This window comes from Oncorhynchus clarkii, chromosome 1 (genome assembly GCF_045791955.1).
Source record: "Oncorhynchus clarkii lewisi isolate Uvic-CL-2024 chromosome 1, UVic_Ocla_1.0, whole genome shotgun sequence".
Lineage (NCBI taxonomy): Eukaryota > Metazoa > Chordata > Actinopteri > Salmoniformes > Salmonidae > Oncorhynchus > Oncorhynchus clarkii.
The window spans coordinates 35,623,162-35,642,498 of NC_092147.1; the positions used below are offsets into that span (position 1 = coordinate 35,623,162).

General features: G+C 41.1%; 1 protein-coding gene across 2 annotated transcripts in view; it reads right to left on the reverse strand.

Moving 5' to 3' along the window:
* Positions 1-17,373, reverse strand: part of LOC139406616 (low-density lipoprotein receptor class A domain-containing protein 3-like) — a 128,046-nt gene extending 110,673 nt beyond the window's left edge. For both annotated transcript variants that reach the window (XM_071149399.1, XM_071149410.1), the window contains exon 1: positions 17,089-17,373. In XM_071149399.1, the coding sequence (XP_071005500.1) occupies positions 17,089-17,140 (52 nt within the window). In that variant the 5' untranslated portion in view covers positions 17,141-17,373. The remainder of the gene's footprint in view (positions 1-17,088) is intronic.
* Positions 17,374-19,337: the final 1,964 nt, after the last annotated feature.

The window sequence follows — 19,337 nt, forward strand, 5'->3', positions numbered from 1 at the left end:
GTGCTTTTTTTTGCGAAAACGCCTTTGTTAAATCATCACTTGTTTGGTGAAGTAGGCTGTTCGATTCAATGATAAATTAACAGGCACCGCATTGATTACATGCAACGCAGGACAAGCTAGTTAACCTAGTAATATCATCAACTATGTGTATTTATGTGAAGATTTATTAGTTTATATAGGATGAGTTTAATGCTAGCTAGCATAACAGGTGGTCAGCCTACCACGCAGTTTCCTTGAGGAACGAGCCATAATTGGCATCCAAAAATGCAGATTACCGTTTGTTATAAAAACATGAAATCGGCCCTAATTAATAGGCCATGCCGATTAATCCGTCGACCTCTACTGTAAACTACTACTACTAATTTGATGGTTGTAACCATCAATCGTCACATTGACAATAATCCATATTAGCAAACTTATTTCATTTCAAACTTCAAATGTATCTCTTACTGAACAAAAATATAAAACATAACATGTAAAGTGTTGGTCCCATGTTTCATGAGCTGAAATAAAAGTTCCCAGAAATGTTTCATATGCACAAGAAGCTTGTTTCTTTCAAATTGTGTGCAGAAATTTGTTTACATCCCTGTTAGTGAGCATTTTTACTTTGCCAAGATAATCCATCCATCTGACAGGTGTGGCATATCAAGAAGCTGATTAAACAGCATGATCATTACACAGGTAATGTGCTGGGGATAATAAAAGGCCACTAAAATGTGAAGTTGTCACACAACGCTACAGATGCCTCAAGTTTTGAGGGAGCGCACAATTGGCAGAATTCTTACATACAAAAAAAAGGACTTTAGCTGGCTCGGTGTATATATAAAAATAAACTAACTGAAATATAACATTTGAGGGAATGTCCACTGGTACCAGATAATTTAAATATTCAATTCTACCAAAAGCCGCCTCTAAAGTTGTTTTAGAGAATTTGTCAGTACATCCTCATAACCGCAGACCACGTGTAACCACGCCAGCCCAAGACCTCTACATCCAGCTTCTTCACCTGCGGGATCGTCCACCCGGACATCTGATGAAACTGAGGAGTATTTGTCTGTAATAAAGCCCTTTAGTGAGAAAAAACATGTTCTGAATGGCTGGGCCTGGCTCCCCAGTGGATGGGCAAGTGAGGACATAGGCCCGCCCACTTGGGAGCCATGCCCACTCACTGGGGAGCCAGGCCCAGCCTGGCTGTGACCCTGCCCAGACATATGAAATCCATAGATTAGGGCCTAATGAAGTTTACCTTTTATGAACTATAACCGAGTAAAATCATTGAAATCGTTGATATTTTTGTTCAGTATAGTATAGGCTATTTTTTGTAATGATCGATATCAGCAAAATGCCTGCGATAAGTGATCGGTATGGTCGGTGTAGATACTTTTAGGTTTATCTTCCCAGCTCTACCTCCCCCAACAGATACATACTGTACACACATGATTTAAAATATATATTTTTTTGTACCTTTATTTATACATAAGTGGGTGCACACAACCCATTACATCACTGGGGACAAGATTCCTGTCAGAGGAAGGCCCAAAAAAGTCACCAAAGTCATAGTCTCTGCTACCGCACGGCAAGTGGTACTGGAGCGCCAAGTCTAGGACTAAAAGGCTCCTTATCAGCTTCTACCCCCAAGCCATAAGGCTGCTGAACAATTAATTAGATGGACATCCTGACTATTTACATTGACCCCCCGATTGTTTTTACACTGCTGCTAGTCGCAGTTTATTTAGTTATTTCTTAACTATATTTCTTGAACTGCATTGTTGGTTAAGTGCTTGTAAGTAAGCATTTCACAGTAAGGTCTACCTGTTGTATTCAGCGCATGTGACAAATAACATTTTATTTGATATGATTTAGCGGCCTGGTCGTGGGGAGAGATGCCAAGCCATGGTTGACAGAGAAGCAGCATTAAAGCAATTAACATGGGCTTTGCATTTGATTTGGGCTGGCAAGGGGGAGATGTAAACAGCAGGCAGCATCAGCCGATTAGTTCTGGTGAAGATGAGCGCATCGTCTCCACTGTCCCCCTCCAGGAGAGGATTACCCATTACACACATACACACACACTCCCAAACATGCACGCGTTCACACACACGCACACACACACACACACGCTCACGCTCACACACGCGCAAGCAGTTTGACTTTGTGTTAAGAGAGAGATTGAGAATGTGTGTGTGTCTCCTAGACAGGTTTCTGACACAACAGGAGTGAAACAATGTGCTCCTCCTCTCTCCTGAATTCACCTCTCTAAAATCATTCACAGACAGGCAAATGTTATTGCCTTCCTTTTTTACATGACATATTTCATCATCCATTATACACCAGGGAGAACGCCCAGGCTCCGGTACGATGCTCTGAGCTGATCTCCGCTTAACGAGTGGTATTTTCAGGTAGGCAATAATGGGAAATTCAATATCAATATCATGGGGTCTTAAGTCAAAGCTTTGCAATTAATTGTGACAAAGAGGTAATTATTTATAGTCTGCCAAATTGAGATTGATCTTATTTGTTCATTGATGCACTTGCCTGGGAGAGTAACATCAAGTGCGTAATTGGCTTTTCTGTTGAAAGATTCTCATCTGTGATTGGAGTTTCACCCGAGAGGTTAGTGTCTGTGTGAGTGAGCACGTAATAAAAGGTGGAGAGAATTCCACTGGTAGTCTCAGCTGAATGCCAATGTGATGTGAGAGAAGAGGAAGATCATACCGAGGTATTTAAAAAAAAAAACATTTTATCCTCTCCTCTGCTCCTGATTCCATGTGCTGCTGTTGCAGGGAGTTATGGTTATAGCCCTAATCACACCTCTCCATCCCATAGGAGGAAGGAGAGGTATTAGAAGTCTTGATGCGTCAGCTGGCCACTTCACTCAGAAAGAAGTCAATCCACCATTCAGTCATTCCGTCCGTCTGTCTATCAGTCACCAATTTGGTATGTTACTCTTGTATTTATGTTGCTTTATCGCTATGAAAAACCAGAGAAGGCGTATTCAATGTTTTTTTATTAGCACTGAGCCTGAGAGTTTGTCTTGCTCAGTGTTCGATTACATTTGTACTTTGCCCTTCTGCATTTTTTTCAGTCATCCCTCCACAAGTCTGCATACTTTAGAATAAATACTGATGTGAATACTTAGAACAAAAACTCTGCAATGTTAACTGGACCAAGTAGAACAGCTAAGTCTGCAAACATTCACAATTTCACACTCTGGACATCTCAATTCTGATTTGGAGTTTCACAGAAAAAAACTTGTTTGAGAAAATACTTTCTTCAGTGGTGAGTGTGACCTGTCGTTTATCCCTGTGCAAACAGTGAGTTTATCTCTGGATAGCATATATATATATATATATATATATATATATAGATAGACCAGGTTTCACTTCAGGTTATTGAGGCCCTGTGGATGTTTTCACTTAAGTTCTACGTGTAATTCTATGAGGAATACCAAAGAGCTTGCTATGGCAGCAGACACACCTAATAGAACAATGAACATTTGATTCAGACAATTTACATCAGGGCTCCAAACCTGTTCCTGGAGGGCTAACGTTCTGTAGGTTTTCACACCAACCCTAATCGAGCGCACCTGATTCTAAAAATTAACTGGTTGATAAGCTGAATCAAGCTAGATTGAAATCCTACAGGAGGGTAGCTCACCCGGAACAGTGTTGGAGCCCTGATCTACATATTTATTAGAAATTATGCAAAACACACAAGTCAGCTAGTCAGTTCTCCAATTAAACAAAACAAAGCAATTTGTGTGTTTGGTTTGTGTGTTTGCAATGTACAGACTTTATGACTACTTTGCCAGTGATTGCATTAGGGCTGACCCCATTTAGGCGAATGGACTATTGTTTGGTCGACTGGCTGTTGGTCGACCAAGATTTTTTTAGTCGAGCAGTGGCAAATATATTTAAAACAATTATGGCACACTAGACACCTGTCTGATTCACGCCTGTCTGAGTGGACTAATCCATTGAGGAGGCCGCAGGGATGGCTCACTAGACACCTGTCTGATTCACGCCTGTCTGAGTGGACTAATCCATTGAGGAGGCCGCAGGGATGGCACGCCAGTATCACCAGTAGTACATTTACCGTTAACATCCTTTATAATCTACAATGTTTGGTTACGGTCATTTCTGTTAATGCATTCATTTTATTATTATTACAGTCTTACCTTTGTCATAGAATATTTTTTTTTTTTTGGGGGGGGGGGGGGTTTATTTCATTCCATTTACGAGTTGTCAATTTATTCATTGTCTTGTTTGGAGCACTCTTGTCAATAATGATGTAAGGACACGCACCTGATTACGCATATAAGTAGGCCTAGCCTACCTGGCCTGCGTGCAAATGTAGGCCTAGAAATGTGTCCATTTGGGGATCTGAAACTATTTCAGATTTTCTTAACTCAACATCACTGTTGAGCTTCTCAAAGTCATTTTTTCTTTACCTCAAAAAGCCAGTAAACAAAGTCTGTTTTTACATCCTTTGAGAATGACAATATTTCCTCCACGTAGCCTACCTGAAAAATCTTTCCAGCTCTCTCCCTTTCCATAACCACTCAGCATGAAAGGGGAAACATGTTATGCTCTGATCAGGTGGAAATGTCATAAAGGCTTACCTGATTATCCCTTGGGCAAATAGCCTACAGCTGTGTCTGTCTGTCCGGAGCTCTTTGGCCTGAAGGTCCAGAGTATTGTATACAATGTTACAGGTTTGCTAACAGGACAAGTTAATAGTTAATACAATGTTTCAAGTTCCTTGCAGACAGACCATGTGTAGCCAAAGTGATGTATAGGACACTTATTTTTATCAGGATATATTCTACTTGAGGGCTGCAAACTTTTTTATTTGTTGGCTTTTGCTAAAAAAAATTGAAACTTGAATGTGAAACTCCAAATCGGAAATGAGATGTCTAGAGTGTGAAATTGTGAATGTTTGCAGACTTAGCTGTTCTACTTGCTCCAGTTAACATTGCAGAGTTTTTGTTCTACACTGAGCCTGAGAGTTTGTCTTGCTCAGTATCGGACTACATTTGTACTTTGCCCTTCTGCCTTTTTTTGCAGTCATCCCTCCACAAGGAAATGCTGACTTGCCTATTTAAATAAAAGGTTAAAGAAATAAAACATAAAATAAAAACAAGGCCAGCAGCGGGAGGAGGAGGGTCGGGTGGGGAACAGGTTTTTGTTCTTCTGGTTAGGCTATATTGATCTGGCTCCATCTTTAGTAATTTGTGTGTCTTCATTTTTAATGAAGTATGCTTCCGTGCTTAAAGCATCAGAGAACCTCAGTAGCCTACATATAGTTGATTTATTCAAACAGGGTGGAAAAGTAGACGCTTAAAAATGATTGATCAATTGAATAAGAAAGAAGACAACTGTCAGTCAAGCACATTTTTTTTGTCAGAGACAGCCATAGATTGCATATTTAGAGCATCATATTAGATATTGTCATGACTGTCCAAAGCTATTGTTTGGAGTTCAGCTCTCCACTGCAAGCACATGAATATAACTACAAACCATGCACTTTGCCAATACATCCATACCAAGGTTTAGTGTAACCCAAACACTATGATAAATGTAGTAGCTCTTATCCAGTGACCTACACTCAGTCAGCACATAAATACACAATCAATGGTATATAGCAGATAGTACACAACAGCAAATAACACCCTGTGAGCCAGTCTCAGAGGGATGATGGGATTGCTGTCTGTGTCCGTGGTGCCACGCTGTGTGACACAACACAGCAAATGACTCCTGATCGCAGGGACAGCAGGGGAGCCAGCTGTCTGGCAGGCAGCAGGAGGACAACACAGGGCCATAATGGCCTTTTCCAACACACAACACGAGAGAACAGAAGAAAACCGACAGAGAGAGGGAAAGAAGAGGTAATGGTGTGTTGTAGGCATCACAAACAATCTGTAGATTTGGTTATCCATGGGAGATACCAAGTTATATCCACCCCTGCCCAGAATGAGGGGAATGAAATCTCCTACCTCCTCAGGCTTCCTTTTTTCTGTGGCGATGATGAGTTAATGGGTTGCCGGGAGACAGCACTGCAGTGACATGAAACACTGCCATGTACTCACTCTACATGGCACTGTCATTTTATTCTAAAAGACAGCATTCGGATAAATACGTTTTTCTTAAAGTAACACTTCTATGCTGCTACTCCTTGGCTTAGGCGTACAGCTAGATGTGTGTATGTGTGTGGAGTCAATTAAAGCCAAACAGACAAGAGTCTCCTTTAAGAACTTCCAAAACAAAACAGATTTGTCGCCGGGACCTAACTCCCTGATTAAAGCATATATCTCATGTTAAGGTTTGAAAGTTTAAACTTGTGAGAGGCCATTTGAATGAAGACCAGAAGTGACTGGATCAGTGTTATAAACTCCAAGTGTAACGGCATTCCTACTCCTCTTCTGAGGAAGAGTAGCGAGAAGGATCGGAGGACCAATGCGCAGCATGGTAAGTGGCCATTATGTTTAATACGAAAAACAACAGAACAATAGAACAAAACAAATTAACGTGCATCAATGAAAACCGAAACAGTACCGTGTGGCAACAAACACCCACAACTCAAAAGTGAAACCCAGGCTACCTAAGTATGAATCTCAATCAGAGACAACTAACGACACCTGCCTCTGAATGAGAACCATACTAGGCCGAAACAGAAACCAAACATAGAAAAACAAACATAGACTGCCCACCCCAACTCACGCCCTGACCATACTAAATAAAGACAAAACAAAGGAAATAAAGGTCAGAACATGACACCAAGGGGAAGAGCATACAGCACATTCTAGGCCAAACCATGGTGAGCAGTACAGTTAACAAGTCATATGTAGTCATATGTTGTCATATGTTGTCACCTTATTCAAATATCTCACCAGGATTACAAACTTTGGCCCACCGAAGTTAGCAGTACAGGGTCTTTGAACTTCACAAACTATGTCAGAGAAGATTCTTAGCTATCGATGTATAAAACCATCCAACCAGTCAAAGGTTTAATCTTGGCTCCAGGGAAGTAGATATGATCGATAGACGACAATGATGAGACTGAGCCTTTCATGGAATAGCAAAGCACTTTGGATCGATCAGCAATCAATTTCTAATGAGTTCTCTGGACAATCTTTTTTTCAAACCTCTTCTTTTGTTTCCCCTTCGATCCATACATCTCTAGATAGATCAGCTCCATGAAGCAGCATGATTAATAGATCACAGAGCAGAGCTCAGGTTGGATGGAAGGAGATGCTTCATTTCAGGTAGAGATGGACAGAATCCCATCCAAATTAAATGAAAATAATACAGTAAGAATAACAAACAAGAGGTCTAATTAATCCCATTACACATAGTATTTTATTCAGGAATTCAATGATTGCCGATAGAGGATTTGTCTGCACTTTTGAAAGCACAGCGTGGGAAATTCTCATATCTGCTTCAACTACTGAATTCTGTCTGTAATAGTCTGGCCCATGTCTGTAAAACACAGCATGTCAAAACACATGGCCCATGTCAAAACACAGCACTGGTATTGAGTTGAAAGTATGGAGCTGTGCTGGGGAGGTCTGAAATGTGACTTCAGTCATGTGGCTTTGTTTAACAACTCTGGGAAATGGCACCAACTCTATCACACACAAGGTAGGCTTAATGTTTTTTTATTAAATTTTACCCCATTTTCTCCCCAATTTCGTGGTATCCAATTGCTTAGTAGCTACTATCTTGTCTCATCGCTACAACTCCCGTACGGGCTCGGGAGAGACGAAGGTTGAAAGTCATGCGTCCTCCGATACACAACCCAACCAAGCCTTCTTAAAAAAGCGCGCATCCAACCCAGAAGCCAGCCGCACCAATGTGTCGGAGGAAACACCGTGCACCTGGCAACCTTGGTTAGTGCGCACTGCGCCCGGCCCACCACAGGAGTCGCTGGTGCGCGATGAGACAAGGATATCCCTACCGGCCAACCCCTCCCTAACGACGCTAGGCCAATTGTGCGTCCCCCCACGGACCTACCGGTCGCGGCCGGTTACGACAGAGCCTGGGCGCGAACCCAGAGTCTCTGGTGGCACAGCTGGCGCGGCAGTACAGGGCCCTTAACCACTGCACCACCCGGGAGGCCTAAGGCAGGCCTAATTGAAGGGACACAGTAGGACAATGTTACGGATACAGGTATCCTGTGTGTGTGTGTGTGTGTGTGTGTGTGTGTGTGTGTATCCTGTGTGTGTATTTAGTTTCTCTCCTCCTAGTCTAGCTTAGGGGTATTTTGGGATATTTGTTTCTTTCCTTGGGTCCAGCTCAGCCCCTTTCCCCGCCCCCTTTACCGTGTGTTTAAAATTAAACCATGAGTGTTTGACGGTAATTTAGTTGTCTGTGGTTTTTCGTTCTCACTGTTACTTTTTCACTATTATACTTTGCACGAGTTATGTTACGGGTCTCGTTACCATCCCCCCTAGACTGCCGGGCCAAAAGGGATTCGTAACAGACAATGATTGGGAGCATATCAGCTGAAGTGAAAACACACACACATGGTATGCACATACTGCACAGACACATATACAGTCACAGATGTTTGTGCATGGACACACACACACACACACACACACACAGGGCTAGCCACTAAACACCCTTCCCTGACAATAGAACAACCCAGGAGCACAATATCAACCAAAGGTAAACCATATACAACATGGTTCTGCTCCTTGACTGAGTCTCACCAGGTGAGAAATTATTACGGCATCCGATGGTGGTTATGAATAAAAAACATCCAACCACCGGTGTCTTGAAGTGTGAAGTACTACTGAGACTGTAATGGAACACATTAATCTTGATTATGGCGATATCGGGCATGCTTACGTCTGTCTGTTTCCTCACACTGCCATTGCAGTTATTTTTAGCGCGCTGCTTCACAGTAAATACAATAACAAATCTGAGGACGGCAGATATAGGAGATAGTCATTGAATAAATCATATCCTAGTTTGGACCCCAGGAAGAGTAGCTGTCGGATAGAAAGAAGTCTGTTTCTGTGCAGTATCAGGCCATGAGGACTCTGCAAGCAATAAGGTTTGACATACAATCGTGGCCAAAAGTTTTCACAGTCTGCTGCTTCAGTTTATGATGGCAATTTGCATATACTCCAGAATGTGATCAGATAAATTGCAATTAATTGCAAAGTCCCTCTTTGCCATGCAAATAACTGAATCCCCAAAAAAACATTTCCACTGCACTTCAGCCCTTCCACAAAAGGACCAGCTGACATGTCACTGACTCTCTCGTTAACACAGGTGTGAGTGTTGGTAGGGACAAGGCTGGAGATCACACTGTCATGCTGATTGAGTTCGAATAACCGACTGGAAGCTTCAAAAGGAGGGTGGTGCTTGGAATCATTATTCTTCTTCTGTCAAACATGGTTACCTGCAAGGAAACACGTGCCGTCATCATTGCTTTGCACAAAAAGGGCTTCACAGGCAAGGATATTGCTGCCAGTAACATTGCACCTAAATCAACCATTTATCGGATCTTCAAGGAGAGCGGTTCAATTGTTGTGAAGAAGGCTTCAGGGCGGCCAAGAAAGTCCAGCAAGCGCGAGGACCGTCTCCTAAAGTTGATTCAGCTTCAGGATCGGGGCACCACCAGTCCCGAGCTTGCTCGGGAATGGCAGCAGGCAGGTGTGAGTGCATCTGCACACACAGTGAGGCAAAGACTTTTGGGGCATCCGGAAAAAAGCTTGTCCAGAGAAGACCAGGTGAGTTCTACCATCAGTCCTGTGTCATGCCAACAGTAAAGCATCCTGAGACCATTCATGTGTGGGGTTGCTTCTCAGCCAAGGGAGTGGGCTCACTCACGATTTTGCCTAGGACCACAGCCATGAATAAGGAATGGTACCAACACATCCTCCGAGAGCAACTTCTCCCAACCATCCAGGAACAGTTTGGTGACGAACAATGCATTTTCCAGTATGATGGAGCCATAAGGCAAAAGTGATAACTAAGTGGCTCAGGGAACAAAACATCGATATTTTGGGTCCATCGCCAGGAAACTCCCCAGGCTTTAATCCCATTGAGAACTTGTGGTCAATCCTCAAGAGGCGGGCGGACAAACAAAAACCCACAAATTCTGACCAACTCCAAGCATTGATTATGCAAGAATGGGCTGCCATCAAGATGCTCAGGATGTGGCCCAGAAGTTAATTGACCACATGCCAGGGCAGATTGCAGAGGTCTTGGAAAAAGAAGGGTCAACACTGCAAATATTGACTCTTTGCATCAACTTCATGTAATTGTCAAATGCCTTTGACACTTATGAAATGCTTGTAATTATAATTCAGCATTCCATAGTAACATTTTACAAATATCTCAAGACACTGAAGCAGAGAACTTTGGAAATGAATATGTGTCATTCTCAACTTTTGGCCATGACTGTACAGTGAGGTCCACAAGCATTTGGACAGTGACACTTTTTGTTTTGGCTCTATATTGAAATGGTACAATGACTGAGGTTAAAGTGCAGACTGTCAGCTTTAATTTGAGAGTATTTTCATCCATATCGGGTGAAACATTTAGAACAGCATTTCCCAAACTCGGTCCTCGGGATCCCACGGGGTGCACATTTGTTTTTGCCCTAACACTACAAAGCTGATTCAAATTATCAAAGCTTGATGATTAGTTGATTATGTGAATCAGCTGTGTTGTGCTAGGGCAAAAACCAAAATGTGCTCCCCTTGGAGTCCCGAGGACTGAGTTTAGGAAACCCTGGTTTAGATAGTGCCCACATTTTAAGGAACCAAAAGTATTCTGACAAATTCACTTATGCAGTATGTGTATTAAAGTAGTCAAAGGTTAAGTATGTGGTCCCATATTCCTAGCAAGCATTAACTATATCAAGCTTGTGACTACAAACGTGTTGGATGCATTTGCAGTTGGTTTTGGTTGTGTTTCAGATTATTGTTCACAATATACAGTTCCAATTAAGTTTGGACACCTACTTTTTATTTATTTGTACGATTTTCTACATTGTAGAATAAGTGAACATATCAAAATGATGAAATTACACATATGGAATCATGTAGTAACCAAAAAAGTGTTAAACATATCAAAATATATTTTAGATTTGAGATTCTTCAAAGTAGCCACCCTTTGCCTTGATGACAGCTTTGCACACTCTTGGCATTCTCAAAAAAAACAGCTTCATGCATTTCAATTAACAGGTGTGCCTTGTTAAGTTCATTTGCGGAATTTCTTTCCTTAGTGTGTTTGAGCCAATCAGTTGTGCTGTGACAAGGTATGGGTGGCATACAGAAGATAGGGCTATTAGGTCAAATACCAAGTCCATATTATGGCAAGAACAGCTCAAATAAGCAAAGGGAAATGACAGCCCATCGTTACTTTAAGACAAGAAGGTCAGTCAATCCAGAAAATGTCAAGAATTTTGAACAAATCCTCAAGTGCAGTCGCAAAAACCATCAAGCGCTATGATGAAACTGGCTGTCATGAGGACCGCCCCAGGAAAAGAAGACCCAGAGTTACCTCTGCTGCAGAGGATAAATTCTTTACAGTTACCAGCCTCCAAAATTGCAGCCCAAATAAAAGCTTCAGAGTTCAAGTAACAGACACATCTCAACATCAACTGTTCAGAGGAGACTGCGTGAATCAGGCCTTCATGGTCGAATTGCTGCAAAGAAACCACTAATACAGGACACCAATAAGAAGAGACTTGCTTGGGTCAAGAAACATGAGCAATGGACATTAGACCGGTGGATATCTGACCATTGGTCTGATGAGTCCAAATTTGAGATTTTTGGTTCCAACCGCCGTGTCTTTGTGAGACGCAGAGTGGGTGAATGGATAATCTCTGCATGTGTAGTTTCCACCGTGAAGCATGGAGGTGGTGGTGTGATGGTGCTTTGCTGGTGACCCTGTCAGTGATTTATTTAAAATGCAAGGTACACTTAACCAGCATGGCTACCACAGCATTCTGCAGTGATATGCCATCCCATCTGGTTTGCGCTTGTGTGGGACTATCATTTGATTTTCAACAGGACAATGACCCAACACACCTGTGTAAGGGCTATTTGACCATGAAGGAGAGTGATGGAGTGCTGCATCAGATGATCTGGCCTCCACAATCCCCCACCTCAAACCAATTGAGATGAGTTGGATCGTAGAGTGAAGGAAAAGCAGCCAACAAGTGCTCAGCCTATGTGGGAACTCCTTCAAGACTGTTGGAAAGGCATTCCAGGTGAAGCTGGTTGAGAGAATGCCCAGAGTGTGCAAAGCTGTCTTCAAGGCAAAGGGTGGCTACTTTGAAGAATCTCAAATATAAAATAATTTGATTTGTTTAACACCTTTTTTGGTTATTACATGATTCCATATGTGTTATTTCATAGTTTTGCTGTCTAAAAATAAAGAAACCCTTGAATGAGTAGGTGTGTTGTGTTCAAACTTGACTGGTACTGTAAATTAATGGTAAATGTATTGTCATTTTGGAGTCAGTTATTGTAAATAAGAATGAAATATGTTTCTGAACACTTCTACATTTTTTTTAGGGGGGGGGGTAAATATTTATGCCTCCGTAACATTCTCACTCATCATTATTCACAATTCATGAATGATTATTCGTAATCATGGTACCATCCATATTAATGTAGAATTGTTAGGAAACATATTCTATTTTCATTTATACTAAGTGACTCCAAAATAACACAATACATTATTTCCCATTAATTTCTGTTGGGAACAAAATAGTCAAAAACAACCAAAACAAACTGCAAATGCTTCCAACAAGTTTGTAGAGTCACAAGTTTGATGTAGTAGTCATTGTTTGCTAGGAATGTGGGATTAAATACTAAACTTTAGACTACTTTAATACACATAAGTGAATTTATCAAAATATTTCTGGTTCTCTAAAATGGGGGGACTATCTATAAGTGCTGTCTTTTCTAAATGGTTCACCCGCTATGGATAAATACCCCAAATAAAGTTGAGTCAGCACTAGTCGTTGCATCATTACAAATCCAAACTGCTGAGTACAAAGCCAAAACAACAAAACAAATGTTACTGTCCAAATACTTTACCTCACTATATATGCTACGCTAGCACGATCACTTCATTATGCATTCATTCTGACAGGTGAGACATGGTCAGGTGGAGCTTTGGTGATTCACATGGTTCTTCAATGAGAAGATGGTGGAACACCACTATTCTATAGTGCTAATGACTAAGTTTTTTTGGCCATTCTCTCACTTCAGGGGCAAGCCTGGAAAAGACCACAAAAAAGACCGTACGCACACACACAAGTTATTCCAGTCAGGTCTGTTGTGATTTATATGGTTCATTATAACGGGAATTCTTTACAACCAAACAGAACAGGGTGCCATTGAACACAGAGTCACGGGAGGAGGAAGACACATTAAATGGCCTCTGCAGAGCACAAACAGACAGAACTGGAGTCCATTTTGAAGTTATATTACAATGTATGCGCAGGTTTAATTTGCTCGGTTTCACTTTGTTATTAATAACAGCCAGCTGTGTGTGTGAGTGAGAGATCAGGTCTTGGTGACCTTGATCGGTCAGACCAAAATGGGTCGGTCGCAGAGTCGAGGCCTGAAGTTTGACAGCCCTCTAAATCTAAAACATATAACTTTAACACATTTAATGCATGTGTCATATGTATGGATTTACCACTGTTTAAGATATTACCAACTAAAGTAATATAGGCCTTCATACTGTACTGCAACACTGAGACTGTGTTTTATACCAGAGTTCACAAGGGCCAAACAAATGTGAAATGAGAGTTACTGAGAAAGACATCAAGACAAAAGTGAGTCAGCTAAAAAACCTTCCCCCATTCCAAAATGTAAAATGAGTAGCAGAAAAGCATTGAGTGGCTGCTGCCATACATTTAAAAAATGTATCACTAGCCACTTTAAACAATGCCACTTAATATAATGTTTACATACCCTACATTAATCATCTCATGTGTATATACCATACTCTATACCACCTACTGCATCTTGCCATCTTTATGTAATACATGTATCACTAGCCACTTTAAACAATGCCATATAATGTTCACATTACCCATCTCATATGTATATACTGTACTCGATACCATCTACGGCATCTTGCCTATGCCATTCTGTACCAAGATTCATATATCTTTATGTACATATTCTTCATCCCTTTACACTTGTGTGTATATAAGGTAGCTGTTGTGAAATTGTTAGGTTAGATTACTTGTTGGTTATTACTGCATTGTCGGAACTAGAAGCAAAAGCATTTCGCTACACTCGCATTAACATCTGCATGTGACAAATTACATTTGATTTGATTACTTGTCAGAATTAAATAGACATCCCTTTTAGAGCACAAACATGCAGCAAAAACAATATTTATTTAAAAAGCATGTGTCTCACAAACTGACAAGTAATAGGCTACACAGCTAAATGATTTGGGTCTGGGACCCTTGAGCACCAACATGGGAAGTTCATATTGGGTGTCAAATGAAGGCTAAGTCTCTTTTTTTATTAAGGCATAAAAATGTTTTGGTTTTTTAAATAATCCAAAAAATGAGGAATAACCAAAGGCTTTGATTTCTGGTCATAGAGATAGAAAAGTGGTTTTGGAAAACATCTACCAGAAAAGTCTTAAAAGGTATGAGAAACGTATGAAAACATAAGAATGTTGAAGTAAAGACCCCTGACTAATATCAACACTTATATTTAGTTTCGGATAAATTATTTGCCTACTGTACATTTTTAAAACACAACCTTATGCTTGTAATTCTGTTACCAAAAACCTACCTGTTTAAGATATTTACTTCTAATTTCTCTCCCTCATGAGGGAGAATAATGAATACGTAACAAAGAAAGTTAGATGTACCAATTAGTTTGTGTTTTTACCGATATTAAGTTTGTTTATGAATGAAGTGATTAAAACTCGTAATTACCGAAATCATAAAACACAGTTGGCTCACGTGCTACTGTCATCCTTTCCACTGGCACACTGTTATGTTCAGCTCATAACTGTTTTCTTTCTCTTTCTGTCATCTGGTGGTTAAAGCAAGACTATAAAAACAATCTGGACAACCTCTCCCTCTCTCTCGCCAGTTAGTCACGGCCGTTACCGACACCTACGACCTTTTCTTTTACTGTAACAAGGACATCCATGGACGGGCCAAATATGAACCAATCATAAATGTCTGTTTCACAAGTTTGGACAGAACAGCACAGTACAGTAGAGAACAGTAAAAGGCCCGGTTTCCCAAAAGCATCTTAAGACTAAGTTCATCGTTAGAGCCTGTACAGAAAGGTACAGTAGAGTTCAGTAAAGTACAGTAGAGCACACTGGAGTAGAGAACCATGTGTGCTTTAATGCACTGTACTCTACTGTACTGAACATATGTACTTTACTGTACTGAACTCTGCTGTGCCATACTGTGATGTCCAAACTTGTGAAACATAGACGTCTATGATTGGTTCAGATTTTGTCTGGTCCGGACCAACCAAATGTGGTCGTTTGGGGGCAGAGCTCATGTAGAATAATACCCAAATATGCTAAACATATAATGCATATTTCTACATTTGTGTACCTGTTCAGGATGCATCACCATGAAGAGAATGATATTCATACCCATAATTATGCATTTCTGTATAGTACAAATCAGGGACCAATGATGTAATTCCGTTAGCGGTTTAAAATCCACTTCACTTCAATAACCAAAATAAAAAATGTGAAACTCAATGTGTCATGTCATAGCTGTCTTCTTGCAGACATCCTTGAATCTTCATTTTTGGAAAACGTTGTCGCATTAGAAACTAAGGGCGATTTTACCGTAATATCGTTACGAAACTTTGCATCTGCACAGTTCTTCCAGTAAATGTGTTGTGTGACATTACCTGTGTAAATCGTTCAAAGTAGTACTTGTTCAAAGAGTTGTATGTTTTGTTAAACTTTAAAAAGCAATGTTTTTTTAGCATACATTTTAAAGTGACAAATCTGTTCTCATTGCGGACAAGTCAACTCAGTACTCTGACGTAGCCTTTAAATCTGAAACATGTTGAGTTTGAATAACAAAAAGGCATCATATTTTGAACTCCCATTGCCCTCATAGAGTGGCTCAATGTGTTTTGCACAGCAAATCAACCTTCACCTGTCAGTCTTTATTCAAACCGTGTCGAACGGTCTATGCAACTTGGTAACAGGCATCATACTAGAGCCTACGCTGGACTTTATTGAATGAAAAACTATCTACTATGTAACTATAAACACAATATTGTTACTACAGTTTTTCCTGTGTAGGCTAGTTGCTCTCAATATAGGGCTCTGGTTACATGTACTTACAATAATTATATAGGCATACATGGTAGGCCACAAGTTCATGTAGCCATACTGAAAGCATTTAAAATCGTATCCTGGTAATGTAATTCTGTAATACTTACTGCCTGCTGCACAGTCTGATAGAAGTGTAAATAGAGGCAGACTAGGCTTCTCTCCATGCCCCCACTCGGCCCTTCAGCTGCCATGGCGGGGCAGGGGCACAGATTGATTTGTCAACGTTGCCCTGTCAACAACCTCAGATCATACCAACCCTGCGTCCTCTGACTCCTCTCCCTCTGATTTACCTCTCACACTTCACATAGCATCCTTACTCACAAACATACAGTATAAGGCAATCTAGCCCTACACATGGCTGCCAAACGTTTAACGGCATAAACTGACATGCAATGCAATGCGATGTCCTGGGAAACATAGCCAACGGGAATTTGAGAATAGCCCGCTGCTTTCGGGTTTGGCAAAAGTAAAACAACGGGACGTAGCGGAACTAAATCGACTTCGCAGCCTGTTGGTTGCACATACTTTGCCCCAACTCCGCTTGAAGTTAGCGCTGGTTACATTGCAACAGTGTAACATTTTGACAACAACGATATTGTGCACACAAAAGTGGCAAATAGGATATATCGTTATGTCTGTTGCGAAAGCACGCGTGTTCTTTCCCTTCCAGAGCAGCCACAGCGGCACTGTTAGAAGCGCCTACAGATTAAAAAGCTTGAATACGAAATACTACGTATTTAAAAAAAAAAAAAAAACTTACCAACCGAGCTTGAGCCCGTCCCCGAACTAAGCAAGATGTACCAGATCCACATCTTATGGTCTTTTTTCGGCCTGCCCTTTTTGCACCCCGCCGCGGGCCAACAATCGGGGCAATAGAACACTTATCCGGTTTGCTCCTATCTCCACTTTCGCGTTGTTTTCTCCTTTTTTCTATTCGGGACAAAGTTAGAAAATAGCTTGCGTGAAGAGCCGGATTCTCACAGGGACAGAGTTTTCAGAATCAGGGCTGGGGAGGAAGAGTCTGGCGGTGGTAGGGGCTTGAGGGGTGGTGGCAGGGGATTTGGAGTGAGTGGGGATCACTGGGTGGGGATCGGTTTAGCGCCGTGTGAGAGGCGGAGACTTGTGGCTGCTACAGAAGACTAAAGGTCGGTTGGGAGTAGGACCATGTATGTGCCTCGAAGGCAGGCACTCACATAAGTTCTTGATCACAGAACATGTGATATAGCCAGGCATCTATTAATCCAAAAATGTTGAAAATAGTGACATTCAGCCATTAGTTATTCGTCCTTTATACATACTTTGTTTGTGAGATTAAATCTCTGTAGACTTTAAATTTCTGGTTTGTGAGATTACATATCTGTAGACTTTAGACTTTGGAGACCTGGGAAAAACTATGTGGAAGGTGCACTGAGCAGTTTAAATAGGCTACAGTTCCTTGTTTGCTCTCAATCAAAAATAACTACAGAAGTTAAAACATCAGTTTCTAAATAAATATGTATACAAGTGTATATGTTTTTCCCTTATGTGAACTTCTATTTCAATAAGAGTAAACTATTCAGTCAATGTATCAAGATATACATTGCATTAGCATCTCTCTCTCAAACACACACATATATACACACACACACACAACCAAGCATGCACACACACAAAACACACACATTCTGTCTGTCACAGTGGCAGTGTTATGAATAGTGTGTTAACTCTGAAAACAGAGGGAGCAGATGGAAGAGGAGTGATGAGCTTTCACCAGAGCAGACCTATCTTCTTTATCGTTCAACACAGCTGTGTGAAGTCAAAGACAGACCCAAACAAAAAGCCAGCTTTTGATAACACCCTAACCTGCAGGCATATGATCTGGAAAAGCCCCCACTATCAAACAACCTCCAGCCCTGAAAGAATTCATCAGCACATTGCTTATCAAGGCAGCTGGGCCTGGAGCAGGCAGGCAAACAGGCAGCACAGGGGGTCAGATAAATGCATGAGGCCATTGTCATCAATCTCGGTTTGATCTACAATACCAGTCAAAAGTTTGGACACACCTGCTCATTCAAGGGTTTTTCTTTATTTGTACTATTTTCGAACATTGTATAATAATAGTGAAGACATCAAAACTAGGAAATAAATCATATGGAATCACGTACTAACCAAAAAAGTGTTAAACAAATCAAAATATATTTTATATTTGAGATTCTTCAAAGTGGCCACCCTTCTTCTTCATGACAGCTTTGCACAGTCTTGGCATTCTCTCAACCAGCTTCACCTGGAATGCTTTTCCAACAGTCTTGTGAGGAGTTTCCACATATGCTGAGCACTTGTTGGATGCTTTTCCTTCAGTCTGCAATCCAAAACCATCTCAATTGAGTTGAGGTCGGGTGATTATGGAGTCCAGATCATCTGATACAGCACTCCATCACTCTCCTTCTTAGTCAAATAGCCTTTACACAGCTTAGAGGTGTGTTGGGTTATTGTCCGGTTGAAAAACAAATGATAGTCCCACTAAGCTCAAACCAGATGGGATGGTGTATTACTGCAGAATGCTGTGGCAGCCATGCTGGTTAAGTGTGCCTTTAATTCTAAATAAATCACAGACAGTGACACCATCACACTACCTTCACGGTGGAAACCACACATGCACACCATCTGTTCACCTACTCTGCATCTCACAAAGACACAACGGTTGGAACCAAAAATCTCAAATTTGGACAGATTTCCGCCGACCTAATGTCTAATGTCCATTGCTTGTGTTTCTTGGCCCAAGCAAGTCTCTTCTTATTATTGTTGTCCTTTACAGTTGATATTGAGATGCGTCTGTTACTTGAACTCTAAAGCTTTTATTTGGGCTGCCGTTTCTGAGGCTGGTAACTGTAATGATCTTATCCTCTGCAGCAGAGGTAACTCTGGGTCTTCTTTTCCTGTGGCGGTCCTCATGAGAGCCAGTTTCATCATAGCGCTTGATGGTTTTTGCGACTGCACTTGAAGAAACTTTCAAAGTTCTTGAAATGTTCT